This window comes from the organism of the source record quoted next, unplaced genomic scaffold (genome assembly GCF_019419815.1).
Source record: "Pyrus x bretschneideri cultivar Hongxiangsu unplaced genomic scaffold, Pyrus_bretschneideri_v1 Contig59, whole genome shotgun sequence".
NCBI classification, from domain to species: Eukaryota; Viridiplantae; Streptophyta; class Magnoliopsida; order Rosales; family Rosaceae; genus Pyrus; species Pyrus x bretschneideri.
In genome coordinates, this window is record NW_025999797.1 from 1,659,859 (window position 1) to 1,675,015 (window position 15,157).

Sequence of the window (15,157 nt, forward strand, 5' to 3'; positions counted from 1 at the left end):
GAACGATTGGATGTGTGGATTTGTTGAGGTTGTTGATCCAAAGGGCCGTTGGGGCTTGATCTTAGGATGAACGGATGATGAACAATGAACACTTTCTTCAAGGGCCGTCGGGGCTTGATCTTGAATAATGGTTGTGTGGATTTCTTCAAGGGCTTTTGGGCTTAATCTTGAAGGTTGATGGATGAGCGGATCTTCAAGGGCTTTTGGGCTTAATCTTGAAGAACGATTGGATGTATAGGTTTGTTGAGGTCGTTGATCCAAAGGGCCGTTGGGGCTTGAGCTTAGGATGAACGGATTAACACTTTCTTCAAGGGTCGTCGGGGCTTGATCTTGAATAATGGTGGAAGTTCTTCAAGGGCCCTTGGGGCTTGATCTTGAAGGAGGATTTGACGAAGAACGAAGAGTGCTTTCTTGACCCTTCGGGATTTTCTTGAGAGCTTTAGAACTTTAAGGCTTCAAGGATTTGGATGTGTGTGGGGAGTATTCTCTTCCATTTTGGGGTAGAGAAATGTATTTGTGAATTCCTTGATGCTTGATACCTTGATGGAGAAGCCTATTTATAGGCTTTGAGAATGAATCACCACCACAAAATATTTTTTTCCTTTCCAAGCACCATTGCCTAATTTTCCCACTTAATGCAATATTGAAATTGAAGTGGTGTAACTTATGGCCTAATTTCCCACTTAACACCATTTTAAACTTGAAATGTGTATGCTTTGTCATTGCCCAAAATGAGAAGAAAAACTTGTTTAATCCTTCAAGGGTATTTCTTCCTATTTTGTTGAGTCACACACCATGTGTACAATTTGTACAACACGTGGCGTATGCCATGTATGCCTTGACACGTCAAAACTTTAATGCATTGGTGAACATTTGTTTTACTGAAATTTCGATGTCTACAATGGTCTAATAATATTTTTCTTTTATTTATACTTAGGTTCGATTATTGTCAAGTGCGAATTTGAACCCAACTATTGCTAGCCTATTATGAGACTTAGTCCACTCTCATATCCCTTGATAAAAATAATATCGTTTGTTTAAAAATAAATAAATAAACTATTAATTTAATTAATTTGAAAAATTTGAAAAATTAAAATAGAAAATCGTTGCGTGCATTAAAACCAAAGCCTTCCGTCCGAAATCACACAAAGCCCATCTGGGCCCGCAGTTTACGGGCCTCCCTATCTCTCTCTCTCTCTCTCTCTCTGGTTCTCCCCCCCTTTCTCTCTCCTCTGTTTGAAAGTAGACAAAGAAATGCTGAGAATAAAACTGAAAAGCCAACCAATTCTAACAACTTCGAAATTTCATTCTTAAATTCGAAGAAATCTCTGATTAAAATTAACAAATCACATTTTAATTACGTCTTAATCATCCCCACCATCCGCAACCTCTCTCTCTCTCTCTCTCTCTCTCTCTCTCCTTTCTTTCTCTCTCTACAGAAGCTCAACTAACGTCAAAGGAACTCAAGGGATATAGTGCTCCAAAGACCAACACAACAAACGAACCCACCTCTCCAACTCTTGACCTCTGCTTTCTCTCTCTAGGATTTGTGTGACAGAGAGAGAGAGAGAGAGAGAGAGAGAGAGAGAGATTATGAAGCTCTCTGCTTTGCACCAGAGCTACCTCACCCGGCGGAGCAACAGCTTCAGGGGATCGGCGCCTTTGGACTCCTCATCTGACGGCAAGTCGCCGGCGACGCTGTCCTGGCTCCTACTCCATGTCCTCTGCTGCCTCATCAGCCTCGTCCTCGGCTTCCGCTTCTCTCGCCTCGTCTTCTTCTTCCTCTTCTCCACCTCCGCTTCCAATCTCTATCCGGCGCCGTTTCGGTCAGTTGCTGATCTCACCGTCAGAAATCTAGAGCTCCCCGTGAACCCGGTCCAGAATCTCGAGTTTAATCTCAACAGGAACGCCACCACCGCCAGCTCCAGCAGCAGGGTCGTCGTCGGGCGGCATGGGATCCGAATCCGGCCGTGGCCGCACCCGAACCCGACCGAGACCATGAAGGCGCACCGCATAATTGAGACGGTTCAGAGGGAGCAGAGGAGACAGTTTGGAGTCAGCAACCCCAAAACGGTCATCGCTGTCACGCCCACCTACGCTCGGACCTTCCAGGCGCTGCATTTGACTGGCGTTATGCACTCGCTGATGCTGGTGCCGTACGACGTCGTCTGGATCGTCATCGAGGCCGGCGGGGTCACCAAGGAGACGGCATCGATTGTGTCCAAGTCGGGGCTCCGGATCATCCACGAGGGGTTTGATCAACGGATGCCTAATACTTGGGATGGCCGCCACATGCTGGAGGCTCGGATGCGGCTTCGTGCTTTGAGGTGAATTCTCAGTTTTTAATGTTTTATTTTGATTTGTTACTTCTGTTAATCAGTTATTCTTCGAAAATTGCGGTTAAATTTCATGGAAGATGAAAAATGAAGCTTAACCAAATGATTGTGGATATTCTAATTACACTGATAATTCTGTAGTTATTATTATTTGTCAGAATTAAAGCAATTGAAGATGTGTTTGGTTTGTAAAATGTGGGTTGCATTTAGTTTACGAGTTTGACTTTGTGTGCAATGGAGCAGAATTGTGAGAGAGCAGAAGCTGGACGGGATAGTGATGTTTGCGGACGATAGTAATATGCACAGTATGGAGCTTTTCGATGAGTTGCAGAATGTGAAATGGTTTGGTGCTGTTTCGGTGGGAATACTTGCTCATTCAGAGAATACAGATGAATCGTCTGAGTCCACAGTTCAGAAAAAGGAAGAAGGGGAGAACCAGTCAATGCCAATTCAAGGTCCTGCTTGTAACTCATCCAATAAGTTGATTGGTTGGCACACCTTTAACACCTTGCCCTATGTGGGAAAGAGCGCAAATTACATTGATGATCAAGCACCTGTACTACCCAAGAAGCTGGAGTGGGCTGGGTTTGTATTGAATTCACGGTTGCTTTGGAGTGAAGCTGAAGATAAACCAGAGTGGGTTAATGATCTAGATAGTATTGGTGGGGCTGATGAGCTGATAGTAAGCCCTCTATTCTTGTTGAAGGACTTGTCTTTGGTTGAGCCACTTGGAAATTGTGGGCGCCAAGTTTTGCTCTGGTGGCTCCGTGTTGAAGCTCGTTTCGATAGTAAATTTCCTCCCAAGTGAGTCTTTCTTATTTTGCTCATTGTATTCAACACTATTCCTATTGATTCAACGCAGTTTGGTTGTTCATTTTTAACCTGTTGATGATCCGCAAGCTAGGTGTGGGGGTGCTTCCTTGTTTGCTTTTTTGTATCTTATGAACCCCAGTGGGTGATGTATATGTTATCATATACAATACCGGAAAACTACATGATAATTTTAGAAAATTTTTGTGGACTTAGGTAGATATTTGCCAGCCAATTTAGGATATTTCTCGTGTCTAACACTCAAGTCCTGTGCCTAGATTTTGGGAACTTTTCCTTTACAACACATTCAGCATGATCTTTATAGTGTGTCTCATGACTGTTGGTGCTATGGTGCTGTGGAGTCTCTATATCCCAAATCCTGTGCCCATTTCCACCTAAAATATCCACAAATATTACAATTTTTCTTGATCCAATGTATTAATGGGAGACTTTATCATTTAGTCCTTTTCCTACTACCTGTAGCCAAAAAATGGCTAAGTGGTTGTATAGTGCTAGTGTAAATGCTGCTACATTATATTAGGACTTGACTAAAAATAACTTCTCCCCCTAGATATTAGTTGTATTGTATCTAGAAGTCAATTCAAGTATTAGTGACACTTGTGATTTATCCCAACTGATCCAGTCTATTATAAGATTCAGATTCATGGCACATATGGCGTATCCATTTGTGCTTAGTGTCTTATGTTGGTTGATATGAGAATTTAGAGCAGGATTTGATGAGCCAACGCATTACATTCGCATGCAAGTTCTCATCTCACAATCTGAAAAAGACATGCTAGTATTGGACTTGAATTGACCCAAGTTGAAATAAGATGTGACTTCTCAATAACCACGTGATAGAATTTCTATTGACCGGGAAAAAAATGATCAAATTTTGTGGACAAGATTTATATGATCCCTATTTAACACCTCTTTATGTAATTAACATATATACCTACTTGATTCCCTTTCTCATTATTTCCTGTTCCAGCCTTTTATCTATCCTAGAGAAAGTAGTACCTTGTAGGCTCTATATATAAATTGGTAATATCATTTGTGTTTCTTTTTGGTAAAGAATGGATTTGGTACTTTAATTAATATCACTAGGAATAAACATGTCTTTTTGTTGTAATACCATAAGTGTACCTGTAATTTTTTGTAATACCACAACTACTACCCTTTAGTATGTTTTTTCAGTATAGTAAAACAATTGCTACGGTTGAAGGAAATTAATTTGCAAAATGATTTTGAAAATGTAAATTGTTTTGGAGAAAATAATTTTCTGATTAGTAAATTTTCTAGCATTTTAAACTATAATGTATGTAGATAACAAAAACATGAAATAGTTATCATTTTATTCTTCTAGGTGTTGCGATAGTTTTATTATCAGTAGCAACTAGAAAAATATGGCATTTGAAATGTTTGTCGGTTAGTATGTGAGAAAAATTATTTTGTAGAAAGGTATTTTGGTACCCAAAGCCAGTTTATTTTTTATTCTTAAGAGTTAGTAGACATTGCAATGGTAATCAGTCTTATTCTCATTCTAATTATAGAGAATTAATTAACATTTTAATGGGAATATAATATTCCGGTTCCTTCTCATTTATTACTTTATCCTGATTCAATTAAGTTCTGTAGCATTTTGAAGGGGAAATTTCTGGTTTATGTGCATAGCTGATTGGAAACTTGACCTGCCTTTATGAACTTGTACAAACCACACGTAGTATTTTGTGTTTGTGTTTTTATGCTCCCATGGGACATTGTTTGTCATTTCTTTGTGATCTGATAGTTAATAGTGAAATTTTACCTCACAAGAAACGAATAATATATTTGATCCATGAGTCTGTCATATTATTTGTTTTGTGTGAGACATCAGCGATCATATTTAGTGTATAGTTACATTTGATTCTCCATGCACTCAGCTTTTATCACGTTAGCATGATTCCTCTGCTCTCTGTTTGATCATTCGTTTGAATTTTTCTTGTACAGATGGACTATCAACCCACCTTTGGAAATCACTGTACGATCAAAACGTACACCATGGCCTGATGCTCCACCTGAACTCCCATCTAATGGAAAAACAGAAACTGCAGTTGAAGAGCACACAGTGAAGCGTCCTATAAAAATCCATGCACCCAGAACGAAGAGAAGTTCTTGAAGCAAGAGGAAGCACGAGACAAAAACGATTGACATGCAGGCTTCTGCAAGGAATACTGAACAGGACTGAAACACTTGCCATCAACGCTTAAAATATATACTGCTGTGTGAATTTGAGGCTTCAGTCTTCAGCATTGGGAAAATTTATATGAAGATGCATCGAAAACTTAGTTGAAGAGGCCGAGAAGCATATGCTGTCAGCAGGTACGTACAGTGAGGTACCTTTATTACGGGGGCTAGTTGATTGTGCATTCGAGTTTGATTCTTACCTTAGTTTCACAAATTTTTTCTTTTTTTATTTTTATTTTTATTTTTTGGGATGTGGGTGCTTGATTTTCTAGCCTCATGCAAAATGTAGGTCGTCGTCGCGACCAATTGAGTCTGCTGCATCTTGTGCCTTGCAGGAAGTTGTATTTTATATGCTCCAAAATGTTACATATTCTTCTAAATAGAAATCATAGAGTTGTGTTCAGTTGGATTGCGTAGAAATGAAACGATACAAAATATAATAACAACTTCACCATTCATTTCCCGAACACTGCCTTTCGTAATTTTAGTTGAAGCCACAGCTAACCGAGCAATTGCCCTTGCTGCCCATTATAAATTTGTGGAGAAAAAGTCAGATTTCGGGCCAATGCAATTTGGAACCTGAAAAAATGACCTTCGCACACTCCGTTAATGCGGCATGCTCTTGTTTATTTATGACATTTAAATTGAATAAATAAAAATAAATAAAAAATAAAAGATACGAAACGAAGGCGTGGGAATGGAGAAAGTGAGGATGCGGAAATTTCAAATTTGAAGGAGCATCTTGGCGCCAGCGAGCCGATCATTAGATTCCAGAGTTTCCACTGAATATATGGTTAACGGTAAACTCTGATGGAAGCAACTGTGGGAGCGGGAATCTAGAAGAACGGCCCAAAGACGACAAGGTGAGCAAAACCGTCGGTTTGGGGTCCATTTTTCTGGATAAATAGGCTAATATTAAAGGAAAAGGTCGTGGATGAGGGCAGCCGAGGCGACACTTCCCCACACCTCTTGGGGGTGCCGCATGCCTTAGGACCAATGAGGTCATTTACAAATTTAGGTGGCAAAGTTAAAATGAGAGCAAATTTAGTGGAAATTTACATAGCATTCAATGTTTTTAGTGTTTTAATTGTTAAGTTGATTTTCATTAGATTTGATTTTCCACAACTATTAGATTTTTTTTTTTCAATCTTAGTAATTTATTTTTCGTACCAATCAGTATTACGAACTATTAAAGAAGAATATAACTTGTTCACCTTTTGTACACATTTATTAGTTAATTTGCTCAATTTAACGACTAAAAACAGAGTAATGTACAACAAGTGAAAAAGTAAGTGTACGAAATTTGTTCTCTAATTAATATTATTATTATGGGATACCACACGACATTCCTAGAGTGTAGGTAAGTCCAAGCTGAGGTTAGGACGGTGAAACCCAAATGCAAAGGCTCCCACCTCTATCCTGTCGGAGGGCGTGTCATTTTATGTGGGCGCTGGCTCACTCACAAGAGGTGTGAGTCCGAGTGTCAAGTACAAGAGTTCTTATCGTCTGTGTTGCATTGCCGCACAGAGGGAGCCTTCCTCGAGACTTCCTTCGTGAAAATGGACATGTTTTCATGATCACAATCGCTATCCACGTCTTGTGTCGTTTTATTTTCTTTAAAGTACCAATAATACTTTTCTATATTCATATTTATGTAAATACGGAACTTTGAACAAAATATATGAAAGTCAACTCAAGAATGTTCTCTCTTGTTTCATTAGATACAAGAGGTAGTTGTCGGTTTGCCAATTGAACTTGTATAGAGTTGCTAATTTTTCATTTTGGCAAGTGGCCTTTTACCACAATGGTGGAAATGTGTTGATCCCTTACATGACGACGTGGGTTCAAACCATGTCGGTGACTAATATAACAAAATTTATCGTTTGACAAAAAAATAAAAAAATTCCCCTCCAAGCTTTAATTTTAGATCTTTACTCATCTTAACTCTTATAATTATCCAATTTCCACCCTGAACTTTAACTTTAGCTGATTACCCCCTAAAATTTATTAAATAGCCAATTCCGCCAGCGTTAGATTTTAAAATTTTCATCCATCCAATTCCCCATTCTTTTTTTGCTTCATATAGTTTTCATGTGTTGTCTCCGTGATCAAAATGGATGGAAAATTGGATGAATTTTGTAAATCTAGCGTCAGGCGAAAAATTGGCTATTTATGAAAGTTTTGGGGGGGGATAATCAACTAAAAGTAAAGTTCAAGGAGAAATTAGCTAATTATAAAAGTTCAGAAGAGGTAATTGACTAAAATTAAAGTTCAGGGAAGAAATTGACAACTCTACACAAATTTAAGAACAAATCGACAAATATGCCTAGATAGAATACAACCCTACTTGACATATAGGGTCTTGGTGAGTTAGATATGCATGTTGGAGTTGGCTCTTGGAAGTTTATATTATTCTTATAGCTAGCTAGGGTTTTCCCAAACTCCATAACCGCCGATATGGGCCAAATTAATATATGGTTGCTGCTATACAGTTATTAGGGAGAGAGATTGGGTATGGGTGGAAGGTAGTTGATCCATTTGGTCTGTGTCACTTGTTAGTTGGATATCGTATTTGTATTCGTATCGTATCATGAATTAATTAATAACGTGACCTAACAGTCCAAGTGAAAGGCAATGTAACCATCTAAGTTGACCATTCACCTATGTCTGCATGCCATATGATTTTTTTATTCCATTTTATCCCACTTTACACTAGATAATGGGAAGGAACATGCCATACATTATCTTCTTGTTCAAGTTTTCTTATCCTTGAAGATAATTTCTTTTTTATTATTTTGTAAAAGTACTTTTTTTTTCGAACTTTTTGTAAAAATACGTGAGTATGAAGAAGCTTTTTATAATTAGTAGGATTCAAATATCTCAAACTAATTATTATTAAGGGTTTGAGATCGAGAATACTAGCTGCCTTCATAATATTTTTTGCCTATCGGGACTTTCGAAAACTTTTGGTATGCTCCAGTGTATGACATACACCAAATGAATGAAGAGTTGGTTATATATGCAACCAAAGATTCAACTATCAAAGATCTCACAATTGAAGCCGTCCAAATGATAGGTCAACCAAATAAAATCGTCTTTCGGTTAAAAATCTAATGTATTGTTAAGTAATTTAACAATTTTCACTTTGATTGAATTTTAGAATATAAGATACAACAATAAAAATCAACAAAATCTTGATCACAAAAGCACAATGGACTAAAAGGTAGCTTAGCACAATATCCTTATGGTGACAAGAAGATAATCTAAACCTAGATACCAATATTTTGATATATAGTTGGAGTCTTGGAGACATAACAATGAATTGGCTAATGAATCTAACATGTTTGCAGTCGCATAGGCCTCATGTTGTTGCTAAATAAAAAGAAACAAAAAAGAAATTGAAATCGAAATAAGATTCATCAATATTCAAAAGTAGATGTTGTCATGCTCCTGCATGAGTACATGAATCTTTATGTTTGGTATTCTTCATCTACCAAAGCTGCTTTAACCCTCTCGCACACGGTTCGAGCACTTTGACTGGTAGTTCGGAAGAAATTTTTTATTGTGATCAGAACACGGATGGTACATCATGTGTTTCTAAATGAATGGTGAAAAATTGTATTTTTTAAATTATTAACTTTTCAACACGTATATCTCATTATTTATATGATGATACATGATGTATTACTTCGTGTTTCGATCACATTGAAAAATCTCTCGTAATTTGTAGAGAGGGGAGGAAACCTTACCTCCCAAGTTAACCAGTAAAGGATGGCACAAAACCATTTGCCGCAATTTGCAGGGAGAGAGAGCAGACCAGTTCCTTCAAGTTGGCAAATTCCAAGTTCCAATCCCACAATTATTGGTTGCAGCTTGCGTGCTCCCTTTCTGGATTCTGCGCTCACTAACTGTCATCCACATGGTGTGTATGAACAGATTTTATCTCCAACCCTAAATGATCTCGCTTTTCCACGAACTTACCCTTTTAATCCCTTGTTAGGTCTCTCTTTCCTTTATTTTCCGAATTATTTAGCGGACACATGAGCATTTTTCTCTCTGCGTGCACCATCCCTCCACGGTATGTATTAAAAAAAAAAAAACACAGGTGTTCTCCTTTTTTAAGAAAATTAGTAAATAAACAGTGTTTCCTTTCTAAAAATATTTCAACTTTAGAGTTTCTTTCTTCATCTCATTAGTGATTTAACGGCAAATTTTTTTTCACGAATTATCAAATTAACATTCAAACTCAAAATCTTGTCATCCTGATTTTTGCAATAGTGTTGCTGCCAAAAGATGTTAGTGTTTTGTATTTGAATTAGGTTTTGATTTTATAAATTAAAAAATGAAAATCAATGATGAATTGATTTAGTTGATGAACGAAGAGAGAAAATAGAGTACGGCTCCTCTTGGTTTCGATTACTCAGCAAGCTAACCGTTGTAAACCCACTCACGCCTAAAACACAACTCAACTCGTGTGCGCCTCGCGTGTACAACCAAATTAACACACACATCTTCTGTAATAGTTGTCATACATCTAGCCTATGAGTTAGTTCTAATCTTAGCTATTCATTACAAACAAAAACATAAGAACAAACAAACTCATAAATTCAACATTTAAACAAAGTGTAATCTGCTCAAATGCTTATTCTTTTGTACAATTCTAGGGTTTTGCATATTAGAAGGTATTCATCTCTCAATCTACAACTCTCTAATTTATTTTCTTTTGACTTTTAATCTTGGCATTGTTTATGTATTCAGTTATACTCTCTAGATTGAAAAAGTTTTCTCCCTTCAGTTGTAAATAATAAATAAATTTATATATTAAAATATAATATTATTATTAATAAATAAGTGTGACTCATACCAATATTCACATTATAACAAGAGTAAATTATAGTAATGATCCATTAACTTTAACTTAATTGGAGTAATGGTCCATTAACTAAAAATCCATTACCATTGGTCCCTCAACTTGAATCCAACTCGAGAAATGGTCCCTTAACCTTATTCCAATTGTAGTAATGGTCTTTGCAACATAACTCATTTTAACAAATTTCTAACAAAATTGACAAAAATAACCATAGCTACACATTTTGATGAGTTGAATGACCAATGGTAATGAATTTTTAGTTGAGTAATTATTACTCTAATTTCATTAAAGTTAAATGACTATTACTACAATTTACTCTTAATTATACACATCTCTATCTCTCATCCCTTTCCACCAAATCCACCTAGTTCAAGATCTGGACATTTGAAATTTAATCTAACGATTACAAATAAGAAACCTTTTTAAAAGTGATAATAACTGTAACCGTTAGATTAAATTTTAACACTCCGAATTTCGAACTAGGGTGAATTAAGTAGAAGGGAATCCGGTTTCCCATCTCCCAATACAACTTCCACAAGAAAACCTATGGACACCGATACTTTTGAATATTAAACTCCCTTATTTTTTCTTTATAAACCCAAAGCGTCTCCAACCTTTTTCCACACACCTATCCTTTGGAGAAAACACAAACACCAGTCTCCCCCAAAAACCATGGCATCAACCATGTCTCTCGCCGTACTCACCATCCTCTTCCTCTCCTTCACCCTCTCATACTCCTCCCCAATCGTCGACTCTCAGAGCGAGGCCGACGTCAGAGCCATCTACCAAGAGTGGCTCGTGAAGCACCAAAAGACGTACAACGGCATAGGGGAGGAGGAGACGAGGTTCGAGATCTTCAAGGACAACTTGAAGTTCATCGACGAGCATAATGCACAGGACCGTCCGTACAAGGTCGGTCTGAACGCTTTTGCTGACCTGACGAACCAAGAGTACCGTGCCAAGTTTTTGGGCACCAGGAGTGACCCTAAGCGCAGGGTCATGAAAGCCAAGAAGCCGAGCCTGAGGTACGCTTTTCGCGCTGGTGAAACGTTGCCGGAATCTGTGGATTGGAGAGTCAAGGGTGCCGTCAATCCCATAAAAAATCAAGGAAGTTGCGGTGAGTAATTTATTTTTCAGTACTCACGCTTTTTGTCAAGTTTTTCTTTTTGTTGGACTAAGGAACTTAATTCATTGGTTTACATATTCTTTCTGCAAAGATGGTCCCCTAACATGTTGATTGATTATTCCATCAGTCTGATTAATTGTCTCATGTTCAAATTGATTTTTGATGTGTGTCTCAAAATTCATGTTCAAATTGATTCTCGGTGTGACCCAAATTAAACTCGTCACTCAATCCTCTGTACAATTCAATTAACAGATTTATCATATTAAAGTCAGATTCTTTGTATTTAGAACTAAATTTTTGATAAATTTAATTAATCGTGTCATGTTTACATTTATAAGTCTAATTATTTCATGTCATGTTGCTGATCAACTGTGCGGATTGATTTTTAATGTGACTCAAATAAGTCAAATCCATGGGTAGGAGAAAAGGCCTCATGATATTTAGTAATTTTTTTTTGAACTTTTATTTTTGTAAAGAAGAAAGAAAAAAAAAAGTGCTTTTGTCGGTGGGAAAAGGTGGTGGGAAGCCCTGCTCTGCACTCCACCACTGTTGAATTTTAGTGATGCACGAAAGGGACCTTGGATCCTCTCTATATCCTCTTTACTACGATTTTAATGATTCGTGAATTGTATTCGTTTATTATATCATGAGATCAAAATTTTAAAATTAAATATATATAATATTTTAATAAAAATTAGACATATGATAAACAGACATAATTTATAAATTTTTGAGATTTTCACAAAAAGAATCCAAAAAAAAGGTGGTAGAGGGTTGCTACTTGCTAGGAGTAGTTTGGACTTTCAGTTGCAAGTTGGGATTCCTTACCCTCACCTCAATATAAAATAGCAACATCACTTTTCTTTAATAAAAAATATGTTTTTTTAAAATATTTTTAATAATTATAAATACTTTATAAATTATATATTAACAACTCTTGTGATGGGTGATACATAATGTTATATGAAAATATTTATACATAATATTGTGTTATTGGTATTGAATATTATAAAATTAGTGCGATGTGAAAGTCTTTTTCGTATTATTGACTTTATGTTATAACATGTGTACATTTAATACTATATCCTATAGTAACATAAGTATTGATAATGTCACAATATGTTCATGAAATACCAAAATGTTTCTCCAAGCTCACTCAAAACCCAAACATGGCTACAAAGTTTTTGCTCACAAAAACCTTTGAAATTCTTGCGTGCAGGAAGTTGCTGGGCTTTCTCGACAGTGGCCGCGGTGGAGGGCATAAACCAAATAGTCACAGGAGAGTTGGTGTCTCTCTCAGAGCAAGAGCTTGTAGACTGCGACAGATCCTACAACGCCGGCTGCAATGGTGGTCTCATGGACTACGCTTTCGAGTTCATCATCCAAAACGGCGGTATGGACACTGAATCGGACTACCCTTACAAAGCATATGACCAAAAATGCAACGTTGCACTGGTGAGTCGTCAATTTTCAAATGCCAATTCCCTAATTATACTCTTTTAACTTAGGGTAGCCTTTTATTTTTCCTAACATCTTTCTTTGTTGCACTAATAATTTTGCAGGAGAACAATAAGGTTGTTAGCATTGATGGGTACGAAGATGTTCCGTCCTATGACGAGAACGCTTTGAAGAAAGCCGTTGCACACCAACCCGTTAGCGTTGCCATTGAAGCCGGCGGCAGGGCCCTACAACTCTACGAGTCGGTAAGCAACTTCATATATGTCACTACCTCACATAATTGTCTGATAACATAACATGTTCGAGAACTTATTTTGTTTTGGTATTTATTTTTTTCAGGGTGTTTTCACTGGTGAGTGCGGGTCAGCATTGGACCATGGTGTCGTTGCTGTTGGGTATGGCACCGAGAACGGTACAGACTATTGGTTGGTGAGGAACTCGTGGGGCACCAACTGGGGAGAGAGTGGATATTTTAAGATGGAGAGAAATGTTGCAAGCACATACACAGGCAAGTGTGGAATTGCAATGGAGGCTTCTTACCCTACAAAGAAGGACCAAAACCACCCATCAGGCTCTTTCTTTGCTGAGGAAGACATCAAGATGGTCACAAGTGCATGAAATTGAAATGATGGGGGCCTTTTGGTCAATTGCGGTACAAAATGCCCAATGTGTTCCATTTTGTGGTCTAATTTTACAAAAAGGATGAGGAGGGTATTGGTATTATTGATTAGGGATAAAATTATTGTTTGTAAATAGATTTTAATTATGTTGAAATTGCACCTAGCAAAACTGATAAATTGGTGCAATCCCATTCCTATTTCAATCAAAAGTTTTACTTTTATTTATATGTACATTACTTGGGCTACCCGTTTTTTTTTTTTTTTTTTTTCAATTATAGGAGTAACATTTTTATCCTCTACCAAATCAAACGAATACGTTTTGAAAACTTTAATAGTAAATTAAAATAAACAAATAACATGACTGCAAAAACAACTCTTGAAAAATAAAAAGCTAAATGCGAATAAAAACGGAGAAAAAAATCCATCACCAGGATCTATCAACCTGTGTTATTTACAAGAGTAACTTGAGGATCACTTGATTAATCAAAATGTCATGTAATTAATGGGATAATCTGGGATATTAGGTCAATTTAGAGTTTCTTAATTACTTACCTTCATATCCAATATGGATTGTAAGGGGGCTTGTTAGACAGAATATTGTTCATGGATTCAAATCTTTAGTGTAGAAATTAAGGCCTATTGGGCACTAATCCACTTATGTTACTTCAGTTCAGCCCTTAACTCCCACTTTCACTTTGGCAAATTTCAATAGATGATTTAGATCCACAATGTAGTAAGCTTAGATATACTATTATAGCGCCAATGATCATTTGGTCTAGGGTCGATTTTGTGAACTAACAAGTTCAACTATCACCAACGACACTGTTGATAAAAGAAAATATATCATTTCATAGCATGTTGTAATACATGAATCAAGTGTGTGTTTTTGATTAGCCACCAAGAAAGTCCCTTTTTGTGGTTGGTGAATAGACACCAAGGATTTCCTAACAGCCCTGACAGTGAGTACATTTTTTTGTCACACTTGCATAAAGAAATAGTTCAAACTTAAAAGGTCTAAGAGAACTGACCTAGTATGTGTTGAAGGCCTTCAGATGCCAAAGTCACAAATGGTGCTTAAATTGAATAAATAAATAGGGAATAATAGTAAGGTGACATGTGTCTAAGATTCTTATACCCTAGTGAATGGCCCTTAGCCCTCTCCTTGAATCGTGTCGTGGATACCTCTTGGAAATAAGACTAAGATATATCAAGCACAAGTCTGATGTCTCTTAACTCTCGACACCTCTAGTGTTAGAACTTGGAGAGAAATGATTTTTTTCTGAAGAAAGAATGCATTAAAGCGAGAAAACCAAGATCCGTTACAATCAAATAAGAAAGCCGTAGTGGCTTGAACATGGAGTTTTCGATCCCAAACATACATATTAGGAAGGAAAAGACCTAGATTAGTCACATCATCTGCTACAAAGTTTGTGTCTCGATAGACATGCCTTCATGTAATGCACTAAAAAGAAGAAGCCAACCATTGAATATCCGCACGAGTCCTCCAAAGAACACTGCATCTTCTTCAACTGCACTTGTGACCATCTCGACTGTAGCAGCAAGGAAACGAACCTTAGCTGGACGAGGCATGTCTTCCTAACGGTAAACCTAGAAAAAGTGTGAAAACTGCCATACAATTATATTCCTACAAAAAATGTCAAAAAATCTTATAAATCACGTCTTATTATTACAGAAATAATTTCCTTGCCGC

The 15,157-nt window shown here is 37.1% G+C and overlaps 2 protein-coding genes across 2 annotated transcripts; both read left to right on the top strand.

Moving 5' to 3' along the window:
- Window positions 1-1,544: 1,544 nt before the first annotated feature.
- LOC103961589 (beta-1,4-xylosyltransferase IRX14-like) lies at window positions 1,545-5,775 on the top strand. The gene is made up of 3 exons (XM_009374161.3): window positions 1,545-2,327; window positions 2,580-3,140; window positions 5,136-5,775. The coding sequence occupies exons 1-3, from the start codon at window positions 1,594-1,596 to the stop codon at window positions 5,302-5,304; spliced, it is 1,464 nt and encodes a 487-aa protein (XP_009372436.2). The 5' UTR covers window positions 1,545-1,593; the 3' UTR covers window positions 5,305-5,775.
- Window positions 5,776-10,835: 5,060 nt separating this feature from the next.
- Window positions 10,836-13,677, top strand: LOC103961590 (cysteine proteinase COT44-like). Its single transcript, XM_009374162.3, has 4 exons — window positions 10,836-11,359; window positions 12,588-12,823; window positions 12,931-13,071; window positions 13,166-13,677. The coding sequence occupies exons 1-4, from the start codon at window positions 10,915-10,917 to the stop codon at window positions 13,442-13,444; spliced, it is 1,101 nt and encodes a 366-aa protein (XP_009372437.2). The 5' UTR covers window positions 10,836-10,914; the 3' UTR covers window positions 13,445-13,677.
- Window positions 13,678-15,157: the final 1,480 nt, after the last annotated feature.